At 45.3% G+C, this 24559-nt stretch overlaps 2 protein-coding genes across 4 annotated transcripts in view; one reads left to right on the forward strand and one right to left on the reverse strand.

The window, feature by feature from the left end:
- LOC144790943 (uncharacterized) overlaps positions 1-24559 on the reverse strand; it is a 225330-nt gene that overhangs the window by 149708 nt on the left and 51063 nt on the right. The gene's annotated exons all lie outside the window — the stretch shown is intronic.
- CCDC74B (coiled-coil domain containing 74B) overlaps positions 1-24559 on the forward strand; it is a 235322-nt gene that overhangs the window by 139370 nt on the left and 71393 nt on the right. For all 3 annotated transcript variants that reach the window (XM_078667780.1, XM_078667781.1, XM_078667779.1), the window contains exon 5: positions 2448-2622. In XM_078667780.1, the coding sequence (XP_078523906.1) occupies positions 2448-2622 (175 nt within the window). The remainder of the gene's footprint in view (positions 1-2447; positions 2623-24559) is intronic.

A 24559-nucleotide genomic window follows, 5' to 3' on the forward strand; every position in this document is an offset into this window, starting at 1 on the left:
CGTAGTGCAGAGTGGCAGTGCAGAGTGGTAGTGCGCAGTGCAGAGTGGCAGTGCAAAGTGGCAGTGCAGAGTGGTAGTGCAGAGTGGCAGTGCGTAGTGCAGAGTGGCAGTGCGTAGTGCAGAGTGGCAGTGCAGAGTGCAGAGTGGCAGTGCAGAGTGGCAGTGCAGAGGGCAGAGTGGCAGTGCAGAGTGGCAGTGCAGAGGGGTAGTGCAGAGGGCAGAGTGGCAGTGCAGAGTGGTAGTGCAGAGGGCAGAGTGGTAGTGCAGAGTGGCAGTGCAGAGTGGTAGTGCAGAGGGCAGAGTGGTAGTGCAGAGTGGCAGTGCAGAGTGGTAGTGCAGAGGGCAGAGTGGCAGTGCAGAGTGGCAGTGCAGAGTGGCAGTGCAGAGTGGTAGTGCAGAGGGCAGAGTGGCAGTGCAGAGTGGCAGTGCAGAGTGGCAGTGCAGAGTGGCAGTGCAGAGTGGTAGTGCAGAGGGCAGAGTGGCAGTGCAGAGTGGCAGTGCAGAGTGGTAGTGCAGAGTGCAGAGTGGCAGTGCAGAGTGGCAGTGCAGAGTGGCAGTGCAGAGTGGTAGTGCAGAGTGGCAGTGCAGAGTGGCAGTGTGGTAGTGCAGAGTGGCAGTGCAGAGTGGTAGTGCAGAGTGCAGAGTGGTAGTGCAGAGTGGTAGTGCAGAGTGCAGAGTGGTAGTGCAGAGTGCAGAGTGGTAGTGCAGAGTGCAGAGTGGCAGTGCAGTATGGCAGTGTGGTAGTGCAGAGTGGCAGTGCAGAGTGGTAGTGCAGAGTGCAGAGTGGTAGTGCAGAGTGGTAGTGCAGAGTGGTAGTGCAGAGTGCATAGTGGTAGTGCAGAGTGCAGAGTGGTAGTGCAGAGTGCAGAGTGGTAGTGCAGAGTGGTAGTGCAGAGTGCAGAGTGGCAGTGCAGAGTGGTAGTGCAGAGTGCAGAGTGGTAGTGCAGAGTGCAGAGTGGTAGTGCAGAGTGCCTAAAACACATTGCCATTTACAATGCCATTATCTCTAACTTAAAACAAACCCGAGCCCTAATGCATTCCTAATGCTTGTTTTCATATATTATGGATCTGCTGCAAAATTCAACAGTGCTGGCGGGAGGTAAACCGGGTTTTGGCTGAGGTCACGGGCCTGGAAGTCCCATTGGATGCCCAATGGCATATATTATGCATGACAGGGGAGATGGTACGGCCAAAGAATCATAAAATCTGGCTGAAGTCGGCAGCCATTGTGACGAAAAGAAATATAGCAAGGGCTTGGGGTACGGCTCGTCCCCCAAGGGTCGGCAGACTGGAAAACTGACCTTGACTGGTGTGACAAAGCCAAAAAAGTTGTGTACTAGAGTCGGGGATGCCAACGGAAGTGGGAAAAGGTGTGGGGTTTGTGGGAGGCATACAGGGGTTACTGGACACATCTCAAAGGGAGATAATGATTGGACTCATAAAGAGAATGCATGGGAACTACCAAAGTAAAGATGTGGGAAAATTCTGGATAATTGACTTGGTAATTTACTTGTCGTTAATGGACACTGTTAATGTGGTGTTCTTTTATTTCTGTACCATTTTTCTAAAACTATTTCATATACGAATCTGTCCATGTATGCTGAGTAACTGTTCAATAAAAATATATATTTTTTAAAACAGCATTGCTCACACCGACCTGCCAGATCAACTTTAGAGTCTCCGCGGGGTATGGTATGTGGGTTTCTAATAAGGTTCATCAATGATGCTGGGTGTTAGCAACCACCCTGTCTGGAGTAGAATTCCTTGGTTCATGTGCCCATGGTCCACCCCTACCATCCATGGCTGCAACACAGGTTAGATCCGGTGCCAAGATCTCCGCTCCAGTTTTCTTCCCTCACCCAGTCTTGATAGTATAAGTGCAGGATGAAAGGCTGAGGGGCATACTGCGTTAAAGGCCATGTTGCAATGGTTCTGCATGGCCAAACACAATATGCCATTCAGCTTATGCTGCTGTTTGGGAAGATATCTTGTCCATGAAATCTAATGCTGTCAAAAGCTACAGAATGCCACTCTCTTGCTCTTTACTAATCTGGACTTTTCAGATCGCTCCCAGAAAGGGGAAGTACATTAAAACATATTTATCAAGGACATCAAGGAGCAGCCCAGAAATATGACCATTAGGTGACCACCATGGCCACAACCCATCCTCTATTCTCGTTTAATCTGCATACCATAAATAAAAGATCCAGCAGGTTATATGTGAAGCCATTGGTTGAACGGGATTCCACAAAATGATTGTGTACAGTTGGGCTCTCAAGTAGTTGGCGGTACTTTAAACAGATTTAATATGTCTGAAATTCCAGTGCCTCATGATTGACTGCAAGCAGAGCACCCTATCCTTATTTTGTAGGTTGACCTTATATATTAAAAGCTTCAGGGATGATATACTTGTTTTGTGTTTTCTATCATCTTACTTTGTGTTTTAGTTTCAGAATTGGCTCAGTCAAAGAATAGTGCTTCACTGCGGATCGCGCCTGCTGAAAAACAGGATGCAGGGCAGGAAGAGATGGAGAAAGAGCAAGGAGATACGAAAGCACCGCAGAGTCTGGCTTCAACCACGAGTGCAAAGATGGAATTGAAGACATTACGCGTACAGCCTAGGTATATACCATGGAAAACAGCCTAGCGTAGAAACTGGCCAAGACGTAAAAATTGACTTTCAAGGCCTTCTATGGATGTAAAACCTTTATGATAGGACTGCACATGTTAGCTGTGGTAATAACAGAATGCTTCTTAAAATATCACATAGATTTTCGAATGAGGACTATTAATATTCCTAGCATGTTCCTTAATATTTCGTATAACTTAAACCTCCATTTCTCTTCCCTGTAGCACAACTCAACACACGATTTCTTTTTTTATTGCTATTGCCACCTATCTAATGTTTCTTGTCTCATGTGAAAAAACATCAAATTGAGTCAACATTCATTGAATTGTAACATTTATTTAAACGCTTTTTGAAGATTTATTTCAAGGTCCAGCAAGACAATACAAATAGGCCTAACTTCTCGGGGTGTTTAAATGCTCTGGTAGTGACATAGCAAGGTTGCCATACTAATGCAAGTAATCCAAGCTCCTTGCACTACTTGAATCTCAAAGCATGAACAAATGGCTTTTGTTTGTCTCAGCAAGTCTGCAAGTCGTTGCAGGTGCAGTGACGCCCCTCCCACCCTTGGGTTCCAGTGTCACTGCACAGCTGCACCCGTGATCTCCACACCACTGTGCATTGGATTACAAGATCCACATGCATATTTTGAGTCCTTCTGATTCCTACCTCATATTTGTTATTGGTCTTTGCCGTTAGAATGTTAGTCATTGGGAACAATGACAGTGTAGGAAGCTATCTAGGGGATCATTGTCCTCATGGTGTTTTGCTGGTCTGTGTCTATCCTGGACAACTGTATTGAAGGAGTATTCAAATAGAGGCACCAGTGGTTCTTTTGATCTATTGCATCATATTGTGAGTTCCTTCTGTTGTGAGCAGCATACTGTGTTTTACGAATGACTGAGGCTCAGAGGATTTTGAAATGTCCAAGTGGCTGTGATTCCATAGAGAGCGTTTGCTACCAGATCATCAAGAAGTTTAGTATACTCTTTGTTCAATGGTGAATTTTCTCTAGTGCTTGTGAGCATTTATTGAGGCAGAGTTATGTTCTTATTACGTGGATGGTACTCATAGGTTTACTAACCTCAGAGCTGTCTTGTTGGATCTTGGGGTACAAGAGAAGCATGTGTTTTACATTTGCTCATCCTTCCTACAGAGGAGAGATCTTTGTTCCCCTGATGGTGAACAATTAAGACTCTTGCGATCCGCGGGCCCGGACCATGTCGTAGCCTAGTGGATTGTCGGGGAAGGGGAATAGATGGATGGATAGGGGCCAAGGGGATTTGATTAGTATTTGTCTTTGGAAGAACTGTGATATGGTGTTTGTTACAGTCTATGCTGCTTGACGTCACATCGCATTTTTGTCTTTTCTATGCAATAAAATATTTATTTTTAAAAAAAATTGCTCATCCTTTGTTGCATCTCCAGCAGCAGTTGTTATTATCTAAAGAAACTTCATGGAATCTGTCTGGTCACATTACATACACCTGTGAAGGCTAAATTAGACGGTTTCAGTAATAGAGGCTGAATGTGAACATTTCATGGCTGATCAATTATTGAGCAAATTCAGGTTATCGATGCATAGGTTTGTCGATCACATCGTACAAGAATCTATAAAGTAATTTGCTAATTTTGTTGTACCTCAGATTTAATATATTTATAAATAGTTTAAGTCTTTTTGGGGTGATACATCTATATCCAGTTGTTCTGTTTCGAAAATGTCTTCTTTGTATTCACGTTTTTGTTGTAAGCAATCCGCCGTTAACAGTCCTTGCGTTTAAAGAATGTAAGATTGTAGTTTCAATGATTGATTCTGGGTTTGTAGATTCTACAGTGATCTTTTAGAATATTTACCTTTCCACAGGAATCTGTTCATTATTTAGTTCAGCTCTATGAACACAGTTGGACTATAGGTGAGCAGGAGTGTTCTGATTGGTTGCAATATTGTAGAAGTAAGCATCATTTTAATGGTATCAAGCCCGCCCTTCCATAGTAGGTTTAATGCGGAGCATCTTGTTTTCTGTTCTGTAACTTAGTTTGAAGTTGGTTTAGGATGGTGGATAAACTGTTGAGAAATGGAATTCTTAAGTTAACTATGTGAAATGAGGCTTTTAATTTGAATTAACTTTAGATCTTCTAAGTCCCAGAAAAGCTAGAGAAAAGGAGAACAACAGGTATCTCTCACTCCTCTACTGAGTTATGTTCTGGTAGGTAGGAACATTAGGAGTTAGATAGACCTGCCAGAGAACACCTCATATGCATGTAGTATATATACGGCCCGCCCCCACTACTCCAAATCAGTTTGCGCACAAAGTAGTGAATAGTATATCATTACTATACACTGTTCATCTATAAACTGTTTGCATAGAATGATTGTAATTATTATACACAACTCCGTGGTTAATAAACAAAGTAGATCAAAGGTTAAACAGACACAAAATATATTTCATCACAAATCCATACTTATTAGTCTAAACCCTGCCTACATTGTAAGCACCTACCTAAAAGCGCGGTAATGTTAGTTTATTTAAACATGCCAAGTCATGTAAAGCCTCCCTCTACACCTTATTGTTCATATTTTAAAGAACTAATATAAAGGCCTGAGGTTGAAACTCATTCCTTCTTCCAACTGTCTGCATGCCCGACCAGTCCCTAGCGGCGGGTTCTTGTTTACCTTTCACATACATGATGTTGTATATCGTTACACAAGATACTTGAACAATGCCCATTGCACAAACAGTGACTATGCTAGCTTACACCCATGTGTGTATTGTATGAGACGTTTAAAGTACACATAAAAGCCTTGCTACACACATCACCCCCGTTTTTTGTGCAGATTGTTATAGCTAACAATCTATTGCCCCCTTTCTGAATGTATATTAAGTACTTCAACAAAAAATTTTCATGTCTTCATAAACTCTGTGTGTCTAGTGCTAAGCATCTGCATGTTGTCTGTAAGTCATTTGTGCAGAGCAATAGCTGTAGGCACTTTCCATTTAACATTACTCAGTGCTTCATACCATCAATTTTTGTGGTGTCTGTAAATCACTCAAGCACTGAGTCGTGTTCTCACTACACTTCTGTAGAACAACAGATCTCGCATAAGGACCGCTCGGGTGCAGGAGTTTCTTCGTGGTCGTGGAACTATATTCTCACAACAAATCGAAAAAAAGGGTCAGAGCTATACTAGGCCGGCACTACAAATCACTACTAAGTACAGCCTTATTATTCCTTGCTATTTATCTGTGCATGGCGTCTGGGATTTGACCCTTAAACATCCCCAAATTCAGTGATCACAGATCACTTTTAACTGTAACACACAAGATGACCCAGCACCAGATTATGTCAATGCAAAGTAAGCAGAATATTTATATTGCAGTAACAGATACAATATCACAGGAATGGTTTCTTGAAAATAAGCAATTTCAAAGACTTGATTGTAGATTGGTACTTTCTTTATTTTTCAAAATTCATTAAAACATGGCAAAATTGCTTGTCGCCAACACGTTTCATCCCACCTGGGACTTCTTCGTAGAAATACTGTGAAATTGCGATAACAGTGATTTGTGAGATAAGGAATCAACTTGCGCTCATTTGAAATATTTTTTCCTGTCTTTTTCTTACAATATTTATTTATATGAGTACCACAAGAACTTTAGAAGACCGACGCTTACTTTTTTGTTGCAACATTACAACTCAGCCCTGAAGAAGTCCCAGGTGGGATGAAACGCGTTGGCGACAAGCAATTTTGCCATGTTTTAATGAATTTTGAAAAATAAAGAAAGTACCAATCTACAATCAAGTCTTTGAAATTGCTTATTTTCAAGAAGCCATTTCTATGATATTTTATCTGTTACTGCAATATAAATATTCTGCTTACTTTGCATTGACATAATCTGGTGCTGGGTCATCTTGTGTGTGGAACTATATTCTGTTCATGCGCATTGCAGGAGTTGTTTGTTAATTCATTATGCTCATCTTGTGAGTCCCAGGTAGAATACCTCTCAAGGTCTATTGAGTATTTAATTTATTCATTATTAGTACTACAGTCAGTACTGCTCTGCTTACTACCAATACTGGAGCCAACCCAGAAAAGAAGAATAGATGTTTAGTACTATAATGCAAGGGAAGCTGATCCTAAAGTGTATTATAGTTCAGCTAATGTTCCCGTACAAGATTCTTTTATATGTAACACTTCTTCTGTAATGTTTGATGCATGTAGAATTGTTTCTACAGTTTAAAAAAAAAAGCTGGTGGGTTTGCTGTGTTCAACAGCTGCTTAATTTGTGTAGCAATATGTACTGCTTGTAGAGCATAGTATTAATTTGCTGATTTTAGTGTTACATCCTATTTCAGTGGTAATAAAAATACACTTGGCTAACTTGTCAAGTCTTCCATATACCAGCATATTGCTGCTACTTTGCTCTCCTGTACTGCAGACTTTGCAGCTATATCAGCATCAAAATTACCTTTTGAGTGAATCCCCGCTAATGTGCCAGCGTGTGTTGTATGCTCACCAGTGGAAGATTTCTTCTGAACTCAGCTTCACGTGCACACTGGTGTTTTGGGCTTACTGCCTTCACCCGGGAGTCAGAAAGAATCAATATTGTGGCACACTGTCTAGAACCCTAGAACCACCTATTCCCCGATCTTCGGTGTAACTCTTTTTTTGTGAGGCATCCTGTGTTCCGGTTGAGACTACCTTAATTTTAAAGTGCTTATTCGGACCTGATCCCCCTCTCACACTTCCCTTGGACCTGGTCGGCTTCAGAGTCTGGTGTCTTATGTCCAGGATCCTGTCACGAATGAGAATAATGCTCATCAGAAGACTGAGATCTCTCTGGAGCCCTGATTTTTTACCTATCTTGCATGTTTTGCCCCCTTATTCCTCATCTTTATGGTAATATCAGAATTTAGTTTTGCTGATACTACCCTAGATCTTTGCACTCTCACCTTGAGATAGGTGCAATGCTGTTTCTTTGGTTTTGGGTCCGCTTCTGATTTAGGTTTTTAATTCAGGGCTTTTGCGGTTTTGACATCTCTTCCCATTGAGACTTAAACTTGACAGATCATTTATGGTAACTCTACTTCTTTTTGATCTTTTGGAGTTATGACATACCTTTGTTGTATGGCCAATAGAGCTGCATTGCTTTTAATGTTATTAAGAACGGTTTCAGCTGCGGTGTCTATGATTCATTTTAGTTTCATACCCAGGCCTACTATTGGTGAGGAACCATGCGCCTTATTTATCTGATTTTTAAAACCTCTGGTAATACAGAAGTAAAGGAATGCCTTGCAGTAGTGTATAGAGTTACAAATATGCTTTCCTACCAGTGGCATTGCTGTGGATTGAGAGTTACATAATTGTTATCTTATATTTTTTCTCCTAAGATGAGTGAGGACAAATCACTTCCAACTGACCGGTCTTTTTAAGTATGCAGAACAGAATTTAATTTTGCTGAAATGCGCAACGCTCCATTTTTGCATTCATAGTCTGTGAATTAACGGCGGTGGCTCGGCGGTGTAGGTGTTTGGGTTGTGCCTGTGATTTCAGTGCCATGCTGCTGTAATACAAGCTGTTTCAACTGTCTGTACATTGCTGTTACTGGCCACCATTTCCCCAGTCTCTCTATGGATAGTCGACCTCTCTGGGTGAGATGTGTATGTTGCTAGTGTGGGTCATACCTTCCTGGCAGTGTCAGGGGTCCCTTGTGACACATTCTGTGACCTCCTTTGAAACAAGGTCACGTGTCTGAAAGGAGAAGGTGAAAGCAAACGAGTGATGCGTTGTTCCTGTGAGAAAGTGCCCTCTTTCTTTCTTTTAGTAATCTTGGCATCACCACCTTTTAAGCTCTTACCATACAGCGGGTGATCTGAGACTCGTTTCCCTACGTGGGGTGTGCCTTCCTGCCCCGGTCCATCACGGCTGACGTGCCGATTGTTGTGGAGGGCAGGCGCCATCTTGCGTGAGGACCTGGTTCCCGGCGGTGACCCGCGCTGCACTCTAGCTGGGGGAGGGGTTTGGCTTGAAATTGTCCACAGGATTGAGGCGCTTCGCGGTTCCGGTAAGTGTGGTGGCAGCACAACAGAAGGTCCGCTGAGCGCCGGGGGCAGACTGCGAGCTTCTAGGACAGTTTAGAGCTCTTCTGCCTCCCCTTCCATTCCCTCCGAGTTTTACCTCTATCAGCCGCTTGATAGCGCTTGGCAGCGCGACTTTTTAAATCTTTTAGTAATCTTGGCATCACTACCTTTTAAGCTCTTACCAGACAGCGGGTGATCTGAGACTCGTTTCCCTACGTGGGGTGTGCCTTCCTGCCCCGGTCCATCACGGCTGACGTGCCGATTGTTGTGGAGGGCAGGCGCCATCTTGCGTGAGGACCTGGTTCCCGGCGGTGACGCGCGCTGCGCTCTAGCTGGGGGTGGGGTTTGGCTTGAAATTGTCCACAGGATTGAGGCGCTTCGCGGTTCCGGTAAGTGTGGTGGCAGCACAACAGAAGGTCCGCTGAGCGCCGGGGGCAGACTGCGAGCTTCTAGGACAGTTTAGAGCTCTTCTGCCTCCCCTTCCATTCCCTCCGGGTTTTACCTCTATCAGCCGCTTGATAGCGCTTGGCAGCGCGACTTTTTAAATCTTTTAGTAATCTTGGCATCACTACCTTTTAAGCTCTTACCAGACAGCGGGTGATCTGAGACTCGTTTCCCTACGTGGGGTGTGCCTTCCTGCCCCGGTCCATCACGGCTGACGTGCCGATTGTTGTGGAGGGCAGGCGCCATCTTGCGTGAGGACCTGGTTCCCGGCGGTGACGCGCGCTGCGCTCTAGCTGGGGGTGGGGTTTGGCTTGAAATTGTCCACAGGATTGAGGCGCTTCGCGGTTCCGGTAAGTGTGGTGGCAGCACAACAGAAGGTCCGCTGAGCGCCGGGGGCAGACTGCGAGCTTCTAGGACAGTTTAGAGCTCTTCTGCCTCCCCTTCCATTCCCTCCGGGTTTTACCTCTATCAGCCGCTTGATAGCGCATGGCAGCGCGACTTTTTAAATCTTTTAGTAATCTTGGCATCACTACCTTTTAAGCTCTTACCAGACAACGGGTGATCTGAGACTCGTTTCCCTACGTGGGGTGTGCCTTCCTGCCCTGGTCCATCACGGCTGACGTGCCGATTGTTGTGGAGGGCAGGCGCCATCTTGCGTGAGGACCTGGTTACCGGCGGTGACGCGCGCTGCGCTCTAGCTGGGGGTGGGGTTTGGCTTGAAATTGCAATGACCGGCCGGAAGCGCAGCGGACGAGCGCAGCGGGCGCGACGAAGGCGCGCCGGAGTTGCGCCTGAGTTAAGCCCGTCTGCGCCCGTCCGCGGCCGGCAGGGGCTAAGGGCGCTCCATTATGTTCCCCATCTCACATATTCTTTTTCCCAGCTTTGTTCTTACTGGAATCTCGGCACAATTGGACCCTCTACTACTGCTCATCTGACCCATCTTGGTTTGTTTTCTCCCCCCTCCTCCACACCACCCCCGATTATATCACAGCTGATTCCTTCGCTTGCTACTCCTTTACCTGCCCCCCCGCTTCCCTTTACCCTTCACACTCCGGTATTTAACACCACGGCCATGTTGCTGAATACTAGATCTGCGGTCAATCATCAGTACGAGCTATTTGATTACATCGACACACATGAACCGGATCTCCTGTTCTTAACGGAGACCTGGTTCAAGGCCGACTCCCTGCCCAATATACTAGCTGCACTGCCCCCCCCCATACTCTGCCATTCGAGCGGATCGCCCGGAGGGCAGGAGGGGTGGAGGAGTGGCCTTGATAGCTCGCACTGACCTCCACTTTCAGGCCCTTCCCTTCCCCCCGATTCCCGAAGTAGATTATCTGGTAGTTCGTTCGGCCTCCTATCAGACGCCCCTGACCTCTGTTCTGATTTACCGTCCCCCTCATTCCACCCCTTCATTTCTCTCCAGCTTTCAAGACCTACTGGCTACACTGGTGATAAATAACTCGTCGGTGTTAGTCCTAGGTGACCTCAATTTTTGGCCAAACGACCCTGCGGAAATCTCCCTTTCTAAGGAGTTTACTGATCTCATGATCAGCCTCAATTTCACACCTCATATTCACAGTCCCACTCACATTCAGGGTCACTCGCTGGATCAGATCTGGGCTTTGAACGTCCCCACAACACCCCCCATTATCTCTCCTTGCCCCTGGTCAGACCATTCGTTCATTTCATTCTCCCTTGCCTTAGCCCCTGAGACTAAACCCCAGCTCCCTAAGAACATCTGGATCAGGAAATGGGGCAAAGCTGATATGCAGTCCCTCTGCTCGTCTCTGGCCAAGACCGCCCCTGACCTTTCAGGCCTTGCAGCCTCGGCTCAGCTGGTTACCATCAACAACTGGCTGACTCGGGCGGGCGATGAGTTCGCCCCCTTGGGACGTATCTCGGTCAAGCGGGCCCATGCAGCTAACCGATGGTTCACCTCAGACCTCAAGGTGAAGAAACTGGCTGCACGGAGAGCCGAGCGAGCATGGAGAAGAGCGTATTGTCCTGTGTTAAAAACCACTTACCTGTCTGTTCTTCAGACCTACAAAAAAGGCATCCTTGATGCCAAAACTGAGTTTTACTCTAACAGGATACTGGCAGCGGAGTCCCGGACAAAAGACATTTTTGCTACCGTGCATGAGCTGGCCTTATCTGACAGAGCCACGGCTACGATCCCCCCATCCCAATCCCTTTGCAACTCGCTCAATGAGTTTTTCGTTGAGAAAGTTGCAAAGATTAAAATTAACATCCCTCTTCCATCATCTACATTTACTAATCCCTCCCCTCCCCCCTCTGTCTTCAAATTAACCAGTATTCCCCTGTTGACTAAAGATACATTCCTCCCTCTACTCCAACGGGTGAAGTCGGGCTCTCCCTTGGACTTTGGCCCTGCTCACATTCTTAGAGAAATCTTTCTAGCTTGCCCTATCCCGCCCCTCACCTTCCTCAATGACTCACTTAACAATGGTGATGTTCCTAGTTTCCATAAATCAGCGGTCATTATCCCAATTCTAAAAAAGGCCGGCGCTGATCCTTCCTCCCCTTCTAACTACCGTCCCATTTCCCTCCTGCCTTATTTGGGAAAGGTTTTAGAAACACATGTTACCAGTACACTGAGCACCCATGTGGAGACAAATCGTTTCCTCTCTTCCTGTCAGGCGGGTTTCCGGCCCCTCCACTCCACGGAGAAGGTGGTGGTCTCAGTGATGGACGAACTACGGGAAGGTATCGACACCAACCTCCCGCAAGCCCTCATCCTCTTGGACCTGTCCGCCGCTTTTGACACGGTGGACCACTCCATCCTCCTCACCCGTGTCAGGGCGGCGGGCATAGAGGGCCTAGCCTTTTCATGGCTCGAGTCCTTCCTGAGTGAGAGGGCTCAGCTGTCCATCTTGCTGGTTTCACCGCTGCCTCCTGTGAGGTGGTGTGTGGTGTTCCCCAGGGCTCTTCACTTTCCCCTCTTTTGTTTAATTTATACATTTACCCCCTCATTTTTATGTTACAGCAGCTCGAGGTCACAGTGTTTAATTACGCCGATGACCTCCAGCTAATTTTTAACCTTTCCCACTCCCCCTCATCCGCCCAGAATGTTCAAACAGTTATGCTGTTCATTCAGGATTGGATGAACTGCAACCACCTCAAACTCAATCCGGACAAGACAGAACTGGTCCTGACCGGAGGTGGTTGCAGTCCCTGGTCCCCTTCCCACTGGCCCCTATCACTTGGTGCTCCCCCACTCCCGGTTCCTAAAGTTAAAACCCTGGGGATCCTCCTCAATTCACAACTTTCTGTTCATTCCCAAATTAGTGCAGTGATATCCTCTTGTTTCTTTTCCCTTAGGACTATCAGGAAGATTTCCCGTTTTTTCTCCCTCCCGGCACTAAAAATCATTGTGATGGCAATGGTGCTCTCGCGCATTGATTATGGCAACATAATCTACAATGGCGCGCCGGCCTATGTCATCCATCGTCTGCAACTAGTGCAGAATCAGGCCGCTCGCCTGATCTATGGCCTGCCTAAATCTCACCGTATCACTCTTTTGTTGCAGGCATTACACTGGTTGCCCGTGAGAGAGCGAGCCTTATTCAAACTCGGCTGCCTCACCTTCCAGGCCAGGATGGGTACCGCTCCTGAGTTTATATGCTCAGCCATCAAGCCCTACCTGCCGGGCAGAGAACTCCGTTCCACCCACATGGCACTCTTGGCTATCCCCCGTTTTAAAAAGAAGAAAGCTGGTGGAGCAAAATTTGCGGTTCTTGCCCCAGCTTTCTGGAACTCTCTCCCTGTGCGTCTCCGCACTTCACCCTCCTACTTAGAGTTCCGAAAAAATCTCAAAACTTTTCTTTTTTCCCGAGCTTTCGCTGTTTAGCCTCCTCTTGCTGCTGGTACTGGTTATTATCTGTAAAGCGCCATGAAACCGCTTGGTAAAAGTTGCGCTCAACAAATGTTTTTAAATTCAAATTCAAATTCAAAATTCTTTCTGCATGGTTGCCCTCTCATTTTGCTGAATTGCTGATGTGCTTTGACTGAGTGTACCCTGGGCTCCTACTAATCAGGTACCAGAACCTATGTCCTTTCCCTAAAACTGACATCTCAGGCCACAGGTCAGCCCCTGGTAAATGGTACCACAGGTACCCAGGGCACTGTGACCAGAGAAGGCCTCTAATGGATCTAGCACTTATTGTGCCACCCTTTGAGGTCCTGTACCTTCACACACACTGCCTTTGCAGGCTACGTGTTCTGGTGCAGAACAAAGTAAAGAGTCAACATGGTACACATCCGTGTGTGCCATGTCTACAACCCACTGCTCTGGCATAGACCAGTCACCCCTCTAGCTGGGTGCACTATACAAGTGGTGAGGGTACGGTGCATGAGCCCTGTACCCCTACAGTGTCTAAGTCCATTCTTAGACATTGTAAGTGCAGTGCTGCCATTAAGAGTATATCATGCTGGGAGTTTGTCCTTCGAACTCCACAGCACCATAATGACTACACTAAAAACCGAGAAGTTTGGTATCACACTTCTCAGCACATTAAAACTCCACTGATGCCAGTGTGGGATTTAATGAAAAATGCACACAGCGGGCATCTTAGAGATGCCCCCTGAAAACTAACCTACCACTAGTGTCCAGGCTGAGTGGCTGCTTTCAGCTGCTACTACCAGACATGTTTCTGGATCCCTGGGTCGAGAGCCTGCTACTCTTGGGGGCCTGAAACATTGCACATCCTGGGATGAGTTGCCAAGCCTCCTCCCCAGGATGGGCAGAGTCCACGAAGGGGAAGCTTGAAAGGCTTGACGCCTTTGTGAGCTTCCCCAGGCCACTTGCTGCTTTCAGCAACTGGTTCCCACTGGTTCTGACCCCCACTTAGGGCGGGAGAACCTTTTACCTACCTGTAACACCCCTAAATCTAGTATTTAGGGGTACCCCTGAACCTTGCTTTCTCAGACCAGAAGAAACTACAAGAAAAGAAGAAGGACCGAACAGCCTTGCTGAAGCTAACAAGAGGAAGACGCCCACTGACTTGGCCCCAGCCCTACTGACCTGTCTTCCCCTCGAACCTGCTCCTGCAAAATCCCAGTGTGTCTTGCGGCCAGCAACCTTCGAAAACCCCGGAGGACCTGCCTGCCTTTAACTACAAAGACTGTGTCTCTGGTGAACACCGAATGTGTTCATCTACAACCTCTGGCCTCGACTGGAAACCGCGATTCCGCACAACTCTGCACCCGCTGTCCACGGCCGAGCTCGAGTGGGCAGACATCAAGAGGAGGTCTCCCCGGCAAACCTGACCCAAGATCTGGCAACCACTGACCTGCCTCAAGCCTCCAGTCGATGCCTGCAGGCTAAATCCGGAAGGTCCCCCCCAACCGTGACCTGAAGCTGGTAAGAAGATCCAACCCTAAAAGGCACCCCTGCCCCCGATGCCCCACGGCCTTGGGTGGCCAAACAGACAGTGCCTAACAAGCCCCCAACATTCCAACTTACCTCTCGAAGTGGTGGTCGCACCCAGAAGACCTTTGTCCCCAAGCCTGCAGTGCCTTTGCAAACCGGAGGTTCCCCATTGCAAACAACAGGGTGCCTGATGTCCAAACAGCACCCAGCACCTGGCCGCCCTAATGCCGCTGAGGGGGCACCTAGGATGCTACTTTGCTTCCCCATTTGCCCTGAGCTAAAGTCCAGGGGCTTTGCTACCACAACCAAGTGGCCTGCTCGTCAGCAGCCACCAACCGGAGGCCCCCTGTCCCCCATTGGATAACATTGGGCCTCAGCACTCTGCACCCGGCCGCTCTAGTGCTGCTGAGGTTGTGACAAGAGTGCATCCCTGACCCTGGGGGACCCATGAGTCTACCCCCAGAACCTCAGCTCTCACTACCAAATACTTACCTTAAAACCGATAACACTATTTTCCTCCATAGGATAACATTGACTATTTTTCTTGGAAAAGTTTCTGTGTGTGGAGTTTGAAAACCTAAAGAAATTCCTTAAAATTGTACTATTTAACAAAAACGATTTTACTTATCTGTTTGCAGGAAATGTCCCCGAGTAGTATCCAGGTATACTACTCTGAGTACAAAACGTAATCTAAAAAGTAACTTACCTGGTATTTTACTGAAACGCCCATTCAAGTCTATGTACTGTATGTACAAACATTGCATTTCTCTCACACAATACTGTAAGTCAAAATAAAGTGCATATACAATTACCAATCCAAACTGTATTACAACTGTATATTTTCTGCAAAGTACTTATCACTTACCTGTGCCAGGTTTGCTTGGTTCTAGGAAATAAAATAACTAAAAGAATATTTTTATACAAAAACAATTGGTCTGAAGTTCAGTCTTTGAGTGTGTGAAATAATTTGCTGATTGAGTGTGCACAGAAAATGCTTAACACTGTCCTCTCACACTGCCTTACTGATCGACCACACTACCACAAATAGAGAGTGAGGTGCTATCTAACTTTACCTCTGCCTACCTTTGGGGTTCCAGTGGACTCTGTGCACACTGTACCTCACTTTGGTATAGTATATACAGAGCCAGCTTCCTACAATTCCATCTTCCCGCTCTCCACAACTGACAGGACTTTCATCAACTGTCTGAACCAGGGGTCTCCAAACCGGTCCTGGAGGGCCGGATCCATGCCAGATTTTGTGCACAGCCCCATTTAGATACATGCAGTTATTTTAAAAATCTGGCATGGATCCGGCCCTCGAGGACCGGTTTGGAGAACCCTGGTAAACTGTCAAAAGAGGGAAGGGACAAAAGGAACAGGGGGTTTGGAATGGTCCAACTTGGCTAAGGAAAGGAGGAGGGAAAATACATAGCTCACAGGTAACCTTAAGTGAAAATTATAAGTGTCCTATGTATATGTACAATACTTCAGTGAATCTGTATGAATCACAACATTCTGGGGGGATCTATTATTGCACATTATGCATTTGCAGCTTCTATTTCAATCTATAAACGGAACACTTCAATGGAATATGGAGTCAGCTGTGAACGCTAACATGGTTTCGCCCGCAGTTAATGATAATCTCCTTGCAGTTGATCCAGCGGCCTATAGAAAATATATCATAAACAACGCTACCCAACTTCATAACCTATAAACAAAATTCTATACTAAAATTTGGACCCATTTATAAACCTGACATATTTTGGGCCTACTGAATCAGGTGGTCAGATTAAATCTATATACACATTATCTACAAACTATATACATTTTTATACATCTGCGGAAAGAATATTGTTATTAGAATAAAACTTTATCATTTAAACGACCACCATTGGCGACGTGATCTAGCTAATAGTAACCTACACTCCTGAATAATCAAGACCAGCTTGTTTGTCAAAAGTAAGATTTTATTTACTAAATTATGGTATATAAGTTGATAGTTTTATAAATGAATTTTATTAGCAATAAAGCAAGCATGATTGTAAAGAAACGTAAGTAAAATACAATTTAAGCAAGTGAATCAAAATTAAAGTAAATATATAAAGTTTAGCATTTCTAAAACCTAATTCCCTAACTGAGCTAAATAGATAGAATTTAAAGTAAAGTTCTTTGAGGATTCTTACGTGCTCCACGCAAAGTCCGACAGCACTTCACCCTCATCGGAAAGTCAGAAAGCAGCAGCCAGCCCATCCCTAGGGGCATGACTTTTTATACCTTTCTACGCTAACTAAACTACGCAAAGGAAAGTTTTCAGAAATCTTCGACGTCCCATTGGCTGAGAGTGACAAGTGACATGTCACCCACTTTTCAAAACTTCCATTAAGTCACTTTTCTTAGAGACCATTGTCCCTTCCGAGTGCAACCAGGAGCTTCCTAGGATTGCAACATTTGTATAAAGTCATTCTCGCAGCGTCCATTGACTTCCAATTGACTTCCGCGGATGCCAAGTTAAGGACTGACAAAATGTTCTTTTTCGACCTTGGCCATGTCCGACAGAATGATGATAGCACGTCAGTTTTTGCTTTGTGAACGCAGCTTTTGACGAACAATTTATTTCAGAATGGGCGTCTCAGCACTTTTGCAGAAGTAAAATTCAGCATATTGTAGCTCGGGCAGACAAGGCCCAAAAGCAGACAACTTATGTTTTCTAATATAAAACAAACACAAGAAAAGTATTAATGTAAGAAATAATGTAGATTCTGTATCCACCCCAAGATTTACTAATTAATTAACCCACCCGATTAATCAAAATGTTACCTAGCCATTGCAAACAAATAAAGCAGCGTTTATATCTACCAGTCTCCGTTATTCCATGAGACTTATATGCACCTAGAATAGTAGAAATGACATCACACAGACAAGGAAAAGCAAAACAAGCACATGCTTCTTTTAAGTTTGCAGCAGTTAGTAATGACAAAAACGAAAACAATAAATTATTTTATTATTTTGCACGAACAAAAAGATGCAACAATTATGCACGTTTATGAGCACACATGTTAGTCCCCCCCATGTGTAAAGTTTAATCTAAGTTGTATTAGCACGACATATCACAAATCATTAATATTATTATTCATGTTATGGAAATGTGACTTCACGAGTTTAAACAAAATTTTGTTTTCTATCTCGCTCCATCACAGTCAGCTGGGCAGCAAGGGAAGGGCGCATGTTTACAAAGTCTCAGAATTGATACTCAGGATTTAGGCAGATTTTGTAACTGTTCAGCGCTCAACAAACCTCAATAAGATGAGGGTTCACATTTCTAAGCCCATAAACCCCCCCGTACGTCTCCAGTTTGTGTGCATAACTTATTTTTGCGGTATGGGACCTCGGGGGCCAGGCCCCATATTGGAAGCCACATCATGCTACTTATTGTTTTGGGGATCACACCCGGTAGATTTTCTAAGCCGAAAAGGAAACTGTGATCTTTACGGTAAAAAGAACTGTCAGGTGTCCTAACGCCTTCCAGCTGCAATATGCTCTAGTAGGTAGGATTGTCAGGAGTTAGAACAACCTGCCAGAGATCTCCCATCTCTACGTAGTATGTATAGAGTCCCACACCCTGAAATCAGTATGCACACACAGCTGTTGGTAGTTTTTGCTGTATGGTTATTTATGATACACTATTCTTCTACGCATCTTGTGCATTGGAATTATTGTAATTATTATGAACAAACCAGCTAAATTTGGGCAAAGATTAAATAGCCCCGATCATATTTCATTAAACGTCCCTATTCTATTAGTCTAAAACTTATCTGTGACTAACCTCTTAGCAGCATGGTTACATTAGTTCATGAAAATATGCCAGATCATGTAAAGCCTCCCTATATAACTTATTTTACCATCGGTCCATGCAATGGGTCTGTGTGTCTGACCCACTCTACCATCGGTATCTTACGTACTGTTAAAGTTGTAGGGCAGGGTCTTCTTAAGAGTCTGGAGCCATTCAGGTAGGAGGCACGTTATTTATTTCATGCAAGGCCCTTAAGCTACAGCAACAGTAGGTATGTCCTGTCAGGACTCCACTCTCCCTCCAACTCTCCTTATCTCCTAGCTTCCACTCCACTCCAGACACCTACATTCTATTACATCAATCACTGTCAGCATTCCAGACACCAGAGAATGGAGACACAGAGGATACTACCCATCTCCCTCTCTTACAAAGAACAGCTATTCCATTGCTTCTAAAGAGCAGGAGCAATCATTCACAACCACTCAATCTCCAACATGTCAAGCTTACACATTCACCCAACAACCAAATCTCCTGTACCTCCACAGACACACAAATAGACATCACAGAAACACTGCAACATGTCTCTACACTCACAGTGGCACTATATCATATTTATACATGCAGGACATGTAGTTACAGGTGCACAGAAACACAACAGCCATGGCACAGAACCTACAGGCTTCCTACGACAGAAACGTTTACGGTCATCCTAAAAAAAACATTCAAGGCACAAAAACATAAACTTTAACCAAACATCAACCCAACTCAAAAATCTCATGTTTTCGACTGGCAAGCATTGTGATGATACACAAGGCTGGTAACCCGATGGATGATTGGCGGTCCTACAGACCGATTTCATTGATTAATGTAGAGACGAAGGTCTTGGCGAAGGTGCTCGCCACGCCGCTGGGAACAGTGATATCCTCCCTTGTGCACCCGGACCAGTCTGGATTTATGCCGGGGAGGAATACGGCCCTTAATATCCATCGGCTCCATAACGTTCTGGCGCGTCAGAGATATCTAGAAGAGGATGCAGTCATACTGTCCCTTGATGCCTCCATGGCGTTTGACTCTATTGAATGGCCATACATGTTTGAAGTTCTGGATTAGGCCCTAACTTCATACGGTGGGTGCGGCTACTTTATACAGACATTTTTGGGCAGGTCAGAGTGAACAATTACACATCCAGGCAGTTCTCTCTCCGAAGAGGCACCAGACAGGGTTGCCCTATGTCGCCACTGTTGTTCCCGCTTATGCTGGAGCCCTTGGCGGCCTGGATACGGCGTGATGTTATGACAAGGGGTCTGCTGTGGTCCCAAGATTGCGAAGATAGAATATCACTTTATGCAGATGATATACTGTTGTATCTTGCGAACCCATACAGGTCCATCCATATGGTCCTCAATATTTTCACAAATGTTGGGAAATATTCGGGGTACGCAATTAATTGGGGCAAGTCGGTGTTGTATGTGCTTCATGGACAGACCCCATGTCTTCCAAAAGACTGTGCTTTAATGGTCTCGGAAGACGGTTTTAGATACTTGGGAATTTTTGTCACGCCGGACCCGGCCCTCTTTCATAGTCGCAATTTAGCACCCTTGATGGCACGGTTGCAGGCTGACATCCAACATTAGAGATCTTTGCCATTGTCACTGGTTGGCTGTGCTGCTCTTTTTGAGAAGCTTGCCCTGCCGCGGTTTCTATATATTCTACAAAATTGTCCACATAGAGTTCCAGATACCTACTTTACGGCTGTGGAAGGGGGGTGCTTACGTTACTTTGGGATGGGAAGGCCCCGAGGATTGCGCTTCAGAAATTGATGAAGGGATGGTATGATGGAGGCATTGCGTTACTTGACATACGGCTGTATTACTGGGCCTCGCAACTGGTGACTGTGAATAGGTGGCGATACGCCCCGCCGGATGATCTGGCATGTGCTTTAGATAGATATCAGATGGATAGATCTGGATATCTTGGCGCACTTTACTCTGGTACTAGGAAGAAGCATTTTGTGGGTCCCACTCAACACAAGCTGCAGATATGGAGACTAGCCAATTCTCATTTGGGTTGGACAGGCAGGCTTACTAAAATGACGCCGCTGTGGTATTCACGGAAGCTAGGTATGCTTTGCCAGTACCCGGGATTCGATAAATGGGATATGATCGGTATCTCGACGGTTGGTGACTTGATTAAGAAGGGTAAAATCCTTCGGTTTGAGGAGCTACAGAAGACCTACCGGTTGGCGCCAGTGAGGTCTTTCGCTATCTACAAATACGGCATGCTTTGATGACTGCGTTCCCTAGTTGTGTAGACATACCGGAGTCGTCCCCTCTGGAGGACCGGCTGTTGGATGGACAGTTGCACACCAAGGTTGATAGAGAGCGCAGGTCTCCCGACTAATTATTTTACCATACACGTGTCGGGCCCATAAAATTCAATTCACCATACTCATAAATCAGGTGACCTTAAGCTCTAACTACCAGTATCCCAGTTTCCTTCCTATTTAATTTCCAGTGTACCCGACTTACCACTCCACTGCTACGGGTACCTAATGACCACAATGGATCAGGGAGCTAGCTGTGAAGAAAAAGGCAGACACCAAAACACTTATACTTTATATATTCAATTTTGTACTTTCATAATAACCACAAACTCAAGAAGTTTCGAAAACCTTTATCTAAATTTCATCAATATCAGATAGCATAAGGTTCACCACAAGTAAACAGTCAATAACCAAGATTATAAAGAGCACATATCCATAAAGGAAGTAAATGAAACCAACCATTTGTGAGTCTAAAGGAAGGTAAGAACAGGGAACATGCTAGACCGCAGTTTCAGAATTTAGACTTAATATGTAGTGACTAATGGACGGGGAAAAAATAAGGAGCATTCTAGAATAACAATCATAAAGTATGATCTTTCAATGGGAAATGCGGAAAGCATGGAAAATCAAATATGCAAGAGAATGAATTTATTAAAGCAAAAGAAAGGAAAATATAGAAGGTGCAGAGTAGACTTTTCAGCACTATATTTACCTAGAGTGGTGTGAAGACTAACCCTGGCCACGGGTCAGTTAAGGACGGGAGGAACCCCAAGGAAGGACAGTCGCCAGTAGGACAGCAAGTACGGAAGGGACACCCCAGGACAGGACAGGAAACCCAGATTAGGATCAGGACAGGACCACCAAGGCACGACCAGCACCCGCAGTTCGGAAGCAACGCCTGCGCTCCACCCTCTCTGCAGCTATCAGTCAGAACCCCGATTGGGTTATCGAATTCCCCAGCAAAGTGCTCCGCCAGCACTTAGGGTTTCTTGACAAAACCCCTGAGTCTATGGAAATTTCGGACAGAGTGCTCCGCAGCCCTCTGTATCAAGTCACCTATTGAGTGCGATGGGTCAGTGACAGGTCAGCTATTCGGACAAGTCGGACAAATTCTCTAGCTAAACCTAGGCTAGTTATACTGTTTTCGGGTCAGTGTACCACCCCCCAAATGTTGCAAGTGTAAGAATTCCCAATTTCGATTGGACCACAAGTAGGCCAGGTTAACACACCAACCACATTTCACCTTTACAAGACTTCATTAGCATACTCTGGGACCGCCTATTGAATTGGGGTTCCCATGAGATGTTCTACAGAATACAATGGATTTTATACAATTGTTGCTTTTGCAGGACAGTTCAGCTTCGTTTTGCTGGGTCGCAGGTCACTTTCTCAGGAGCATCTTGGCTGTGGCTGCCAGCTGGCTGAGTTCCACTGTTACAAGGTTTTCTTCCCTCTGCCAGGGTGACATGCGCAGTAGGGACTTCTAAGATGGGGTTTGCTTCCCTCCCAGGCCCAAGAATTACGATACATGAAAAGTAAGCGAAAACAAATAAGAAATACGAGAAAAAATGAATACACTGTATACCGTGAATAGCTACTCTATACCCCTTACTTTATAATAACTATAGCATTAGTGTTAGAGGCACACGAACAGTAGCGCAAAAGCAGCAGCGCAAGCTGTGAGAACACAAAGCGGCCATCTTAATGCTAGTGCGCAAGTGCAAAAGATTCCCACCAGGACTGCGAGTACGTCATGTCACGTGATTGTGACCAACGCATGCGCAGAAGAAAACCCCGCTAAGTCGCGGCCATTTTAATGACAAGCGTTGTTAAGGTTAATACACACATATGCAATCGTCTCTGGGACACCCAAAATGTCAGAATAATGGGGAAATTAGTAAGACAAACATGTTGAGTTAATTCATTATTGTTATTCGAGGTTCATGAGTACAAGCAAGTCGCGTAACGTGCGAATCCTTGCTCCGTCAATCCCCTCTTTGATGATATTTACTATCATCACAAAATAATAGAACCAGATGCCAACTTATATCTTTCCCAATTCAATCTCTTCCAACATACGATTCAATTTCTCTTTGGTCTCTTTGTTGGGGTGAGAATTTTTCACCCTTTTATAAATTTGATTATTCAGTTCCTCTAATTCAAGTTCATCCACACTCCGTTTCATGCCTCTCCTGTTCACAGTATATTTCTTTTGGTGTTTGCGACATTTGCAACAGACAAATATGAGGAATATGACAAACCCTATTCCAGCAATTGGCATCAGTACCTTAAACAACAATCCTTTACCTAAATTGGAAAACCAATGACCTACAGCAGAGAGACCATCAGTAAGTCTCTTCCAGGCACTATCAACCTCCAGTGGTTTGAGTTCCTTTTCCAAATTCGTAATGTTCCTCACATACCTTTTGAGTTCAACACTTTTGTCAGGTATGTAAGTGCAACAATGTTGCGCTTTCAACATTCTACAGACTCCGCCCTCTTTTGCTAATAAGGTGTCAAGGGCAAGTCGGTTCTGTAAAACCATAGATCTGATCGCAACCATTTCGGTATTGATCATCAGAAATCCGCTTGCAGTGTCAGTAGATAACCGATCCACTACTGTAGACAATTTGCAAATTCTATGTGTATTCAGAACCACTCCCACTGAAGGTATCAATGCACTAAATATACTACCCATTATTTCCCCTATACTTTCTCTTCTACTACGTACTAAACCGTTAGTGCTTTCACTGCTTCCAGCAATTTCATTCACAGAACGCCTCCGCCCGACTCATCCTGGACATCCCCGACGCTGCCACATCTCCGGTCACCTGAGGGACCTGCACTGGCTCCCCGTCAACAAGAGGATCACGTTCAGGCTCCTCACCCACGCACACAAGTCTCTCCACGACCTGGGCCCCAAGTACCTCAATGACCGCCTGACCTTCTACACTCCCACTCGCCAGCTACGATCTACTAGCCTCGCCCTCGCCGCCGTGCCACGCATCCGAAGAGCCACCGCCGGAGGCAGATCCTTCTCCTACCTGGCGGCCAAGACTTGGAACTCCCTCCCCATCCACCTCCGCCTGACCCAAGACCACCTCTCCTTCAGGAAGCAACTCAAGACATGGCTGTTCGAGCAGTAGCGGACCCCTTCCCCCAAGCGCCTTGAGACCCTCCCGGGTGAGTAGCGCGCTATACAAAAGTAATGATTGATTGATTGATTGATGGTATATTTTCGGGAAGACAATTCCAAAATAGCAGCTTCCATACCAGTGATCCGGCAATTTGAAATAGGCCTTGTTTCCACATATGTAATAAATTCCGGGAAACACAGGTTCTGACCCATTTTTGAAACCCCAACCTCCAATTACCTTATAATTGTGTTCGCATTGACTGGAACCAATGAAAAGGTTATTATAATAACTAGTCTTTTCTCGGTGAAGACAAAGTTTCCCTTTTCTCTCGAAATCCAGCAACAAAGCCGGATTAGCCCCACCATTTGAGGTGCTTCCCATGTTTTCAGCCCATTTAGGAATTTTCTGTCTTTTATCATTTGCCTTTCTTTGGAAACTTTCCCTTCTTTTCTCTGCCATGTTTAGAAACATTTTCTCTTGTTCGTGTAATGAACAGGTCAATTTATCTCTATGTGCTTCACCTAAATCTATGGTACCTATAGTCAGAAAATATTCTCCCATATAACGTGTGACATCACTTTTCGTATGCACAGGGTTCAGATTTCCACGTATAGGAAGTTCAGAAAATATCACGTCTGAGTTAGAGTAATAGTATTGTAACGGTCCTCTTTTATAGAATAAGCTAGCTAAAATACTACAAGAAATTCCATATGTTAATGGCAAGTGGTGATAAGTCACTCCCTCAGCTACAGAAGTAGGTAGC

Source organism: Lissotriton helveticus, chromosome 11, assembly GCF_964261635.1.
Source record: "Lissotriton helveticus chromosome 11, aLisHel1.1, whole genome shotgun sequence".
NCBI lineage: Eukaryota > Metazoa > Chordata > Amphibia > Caudata > Salamandridae > Lissotriton > Lissotriton helveticus.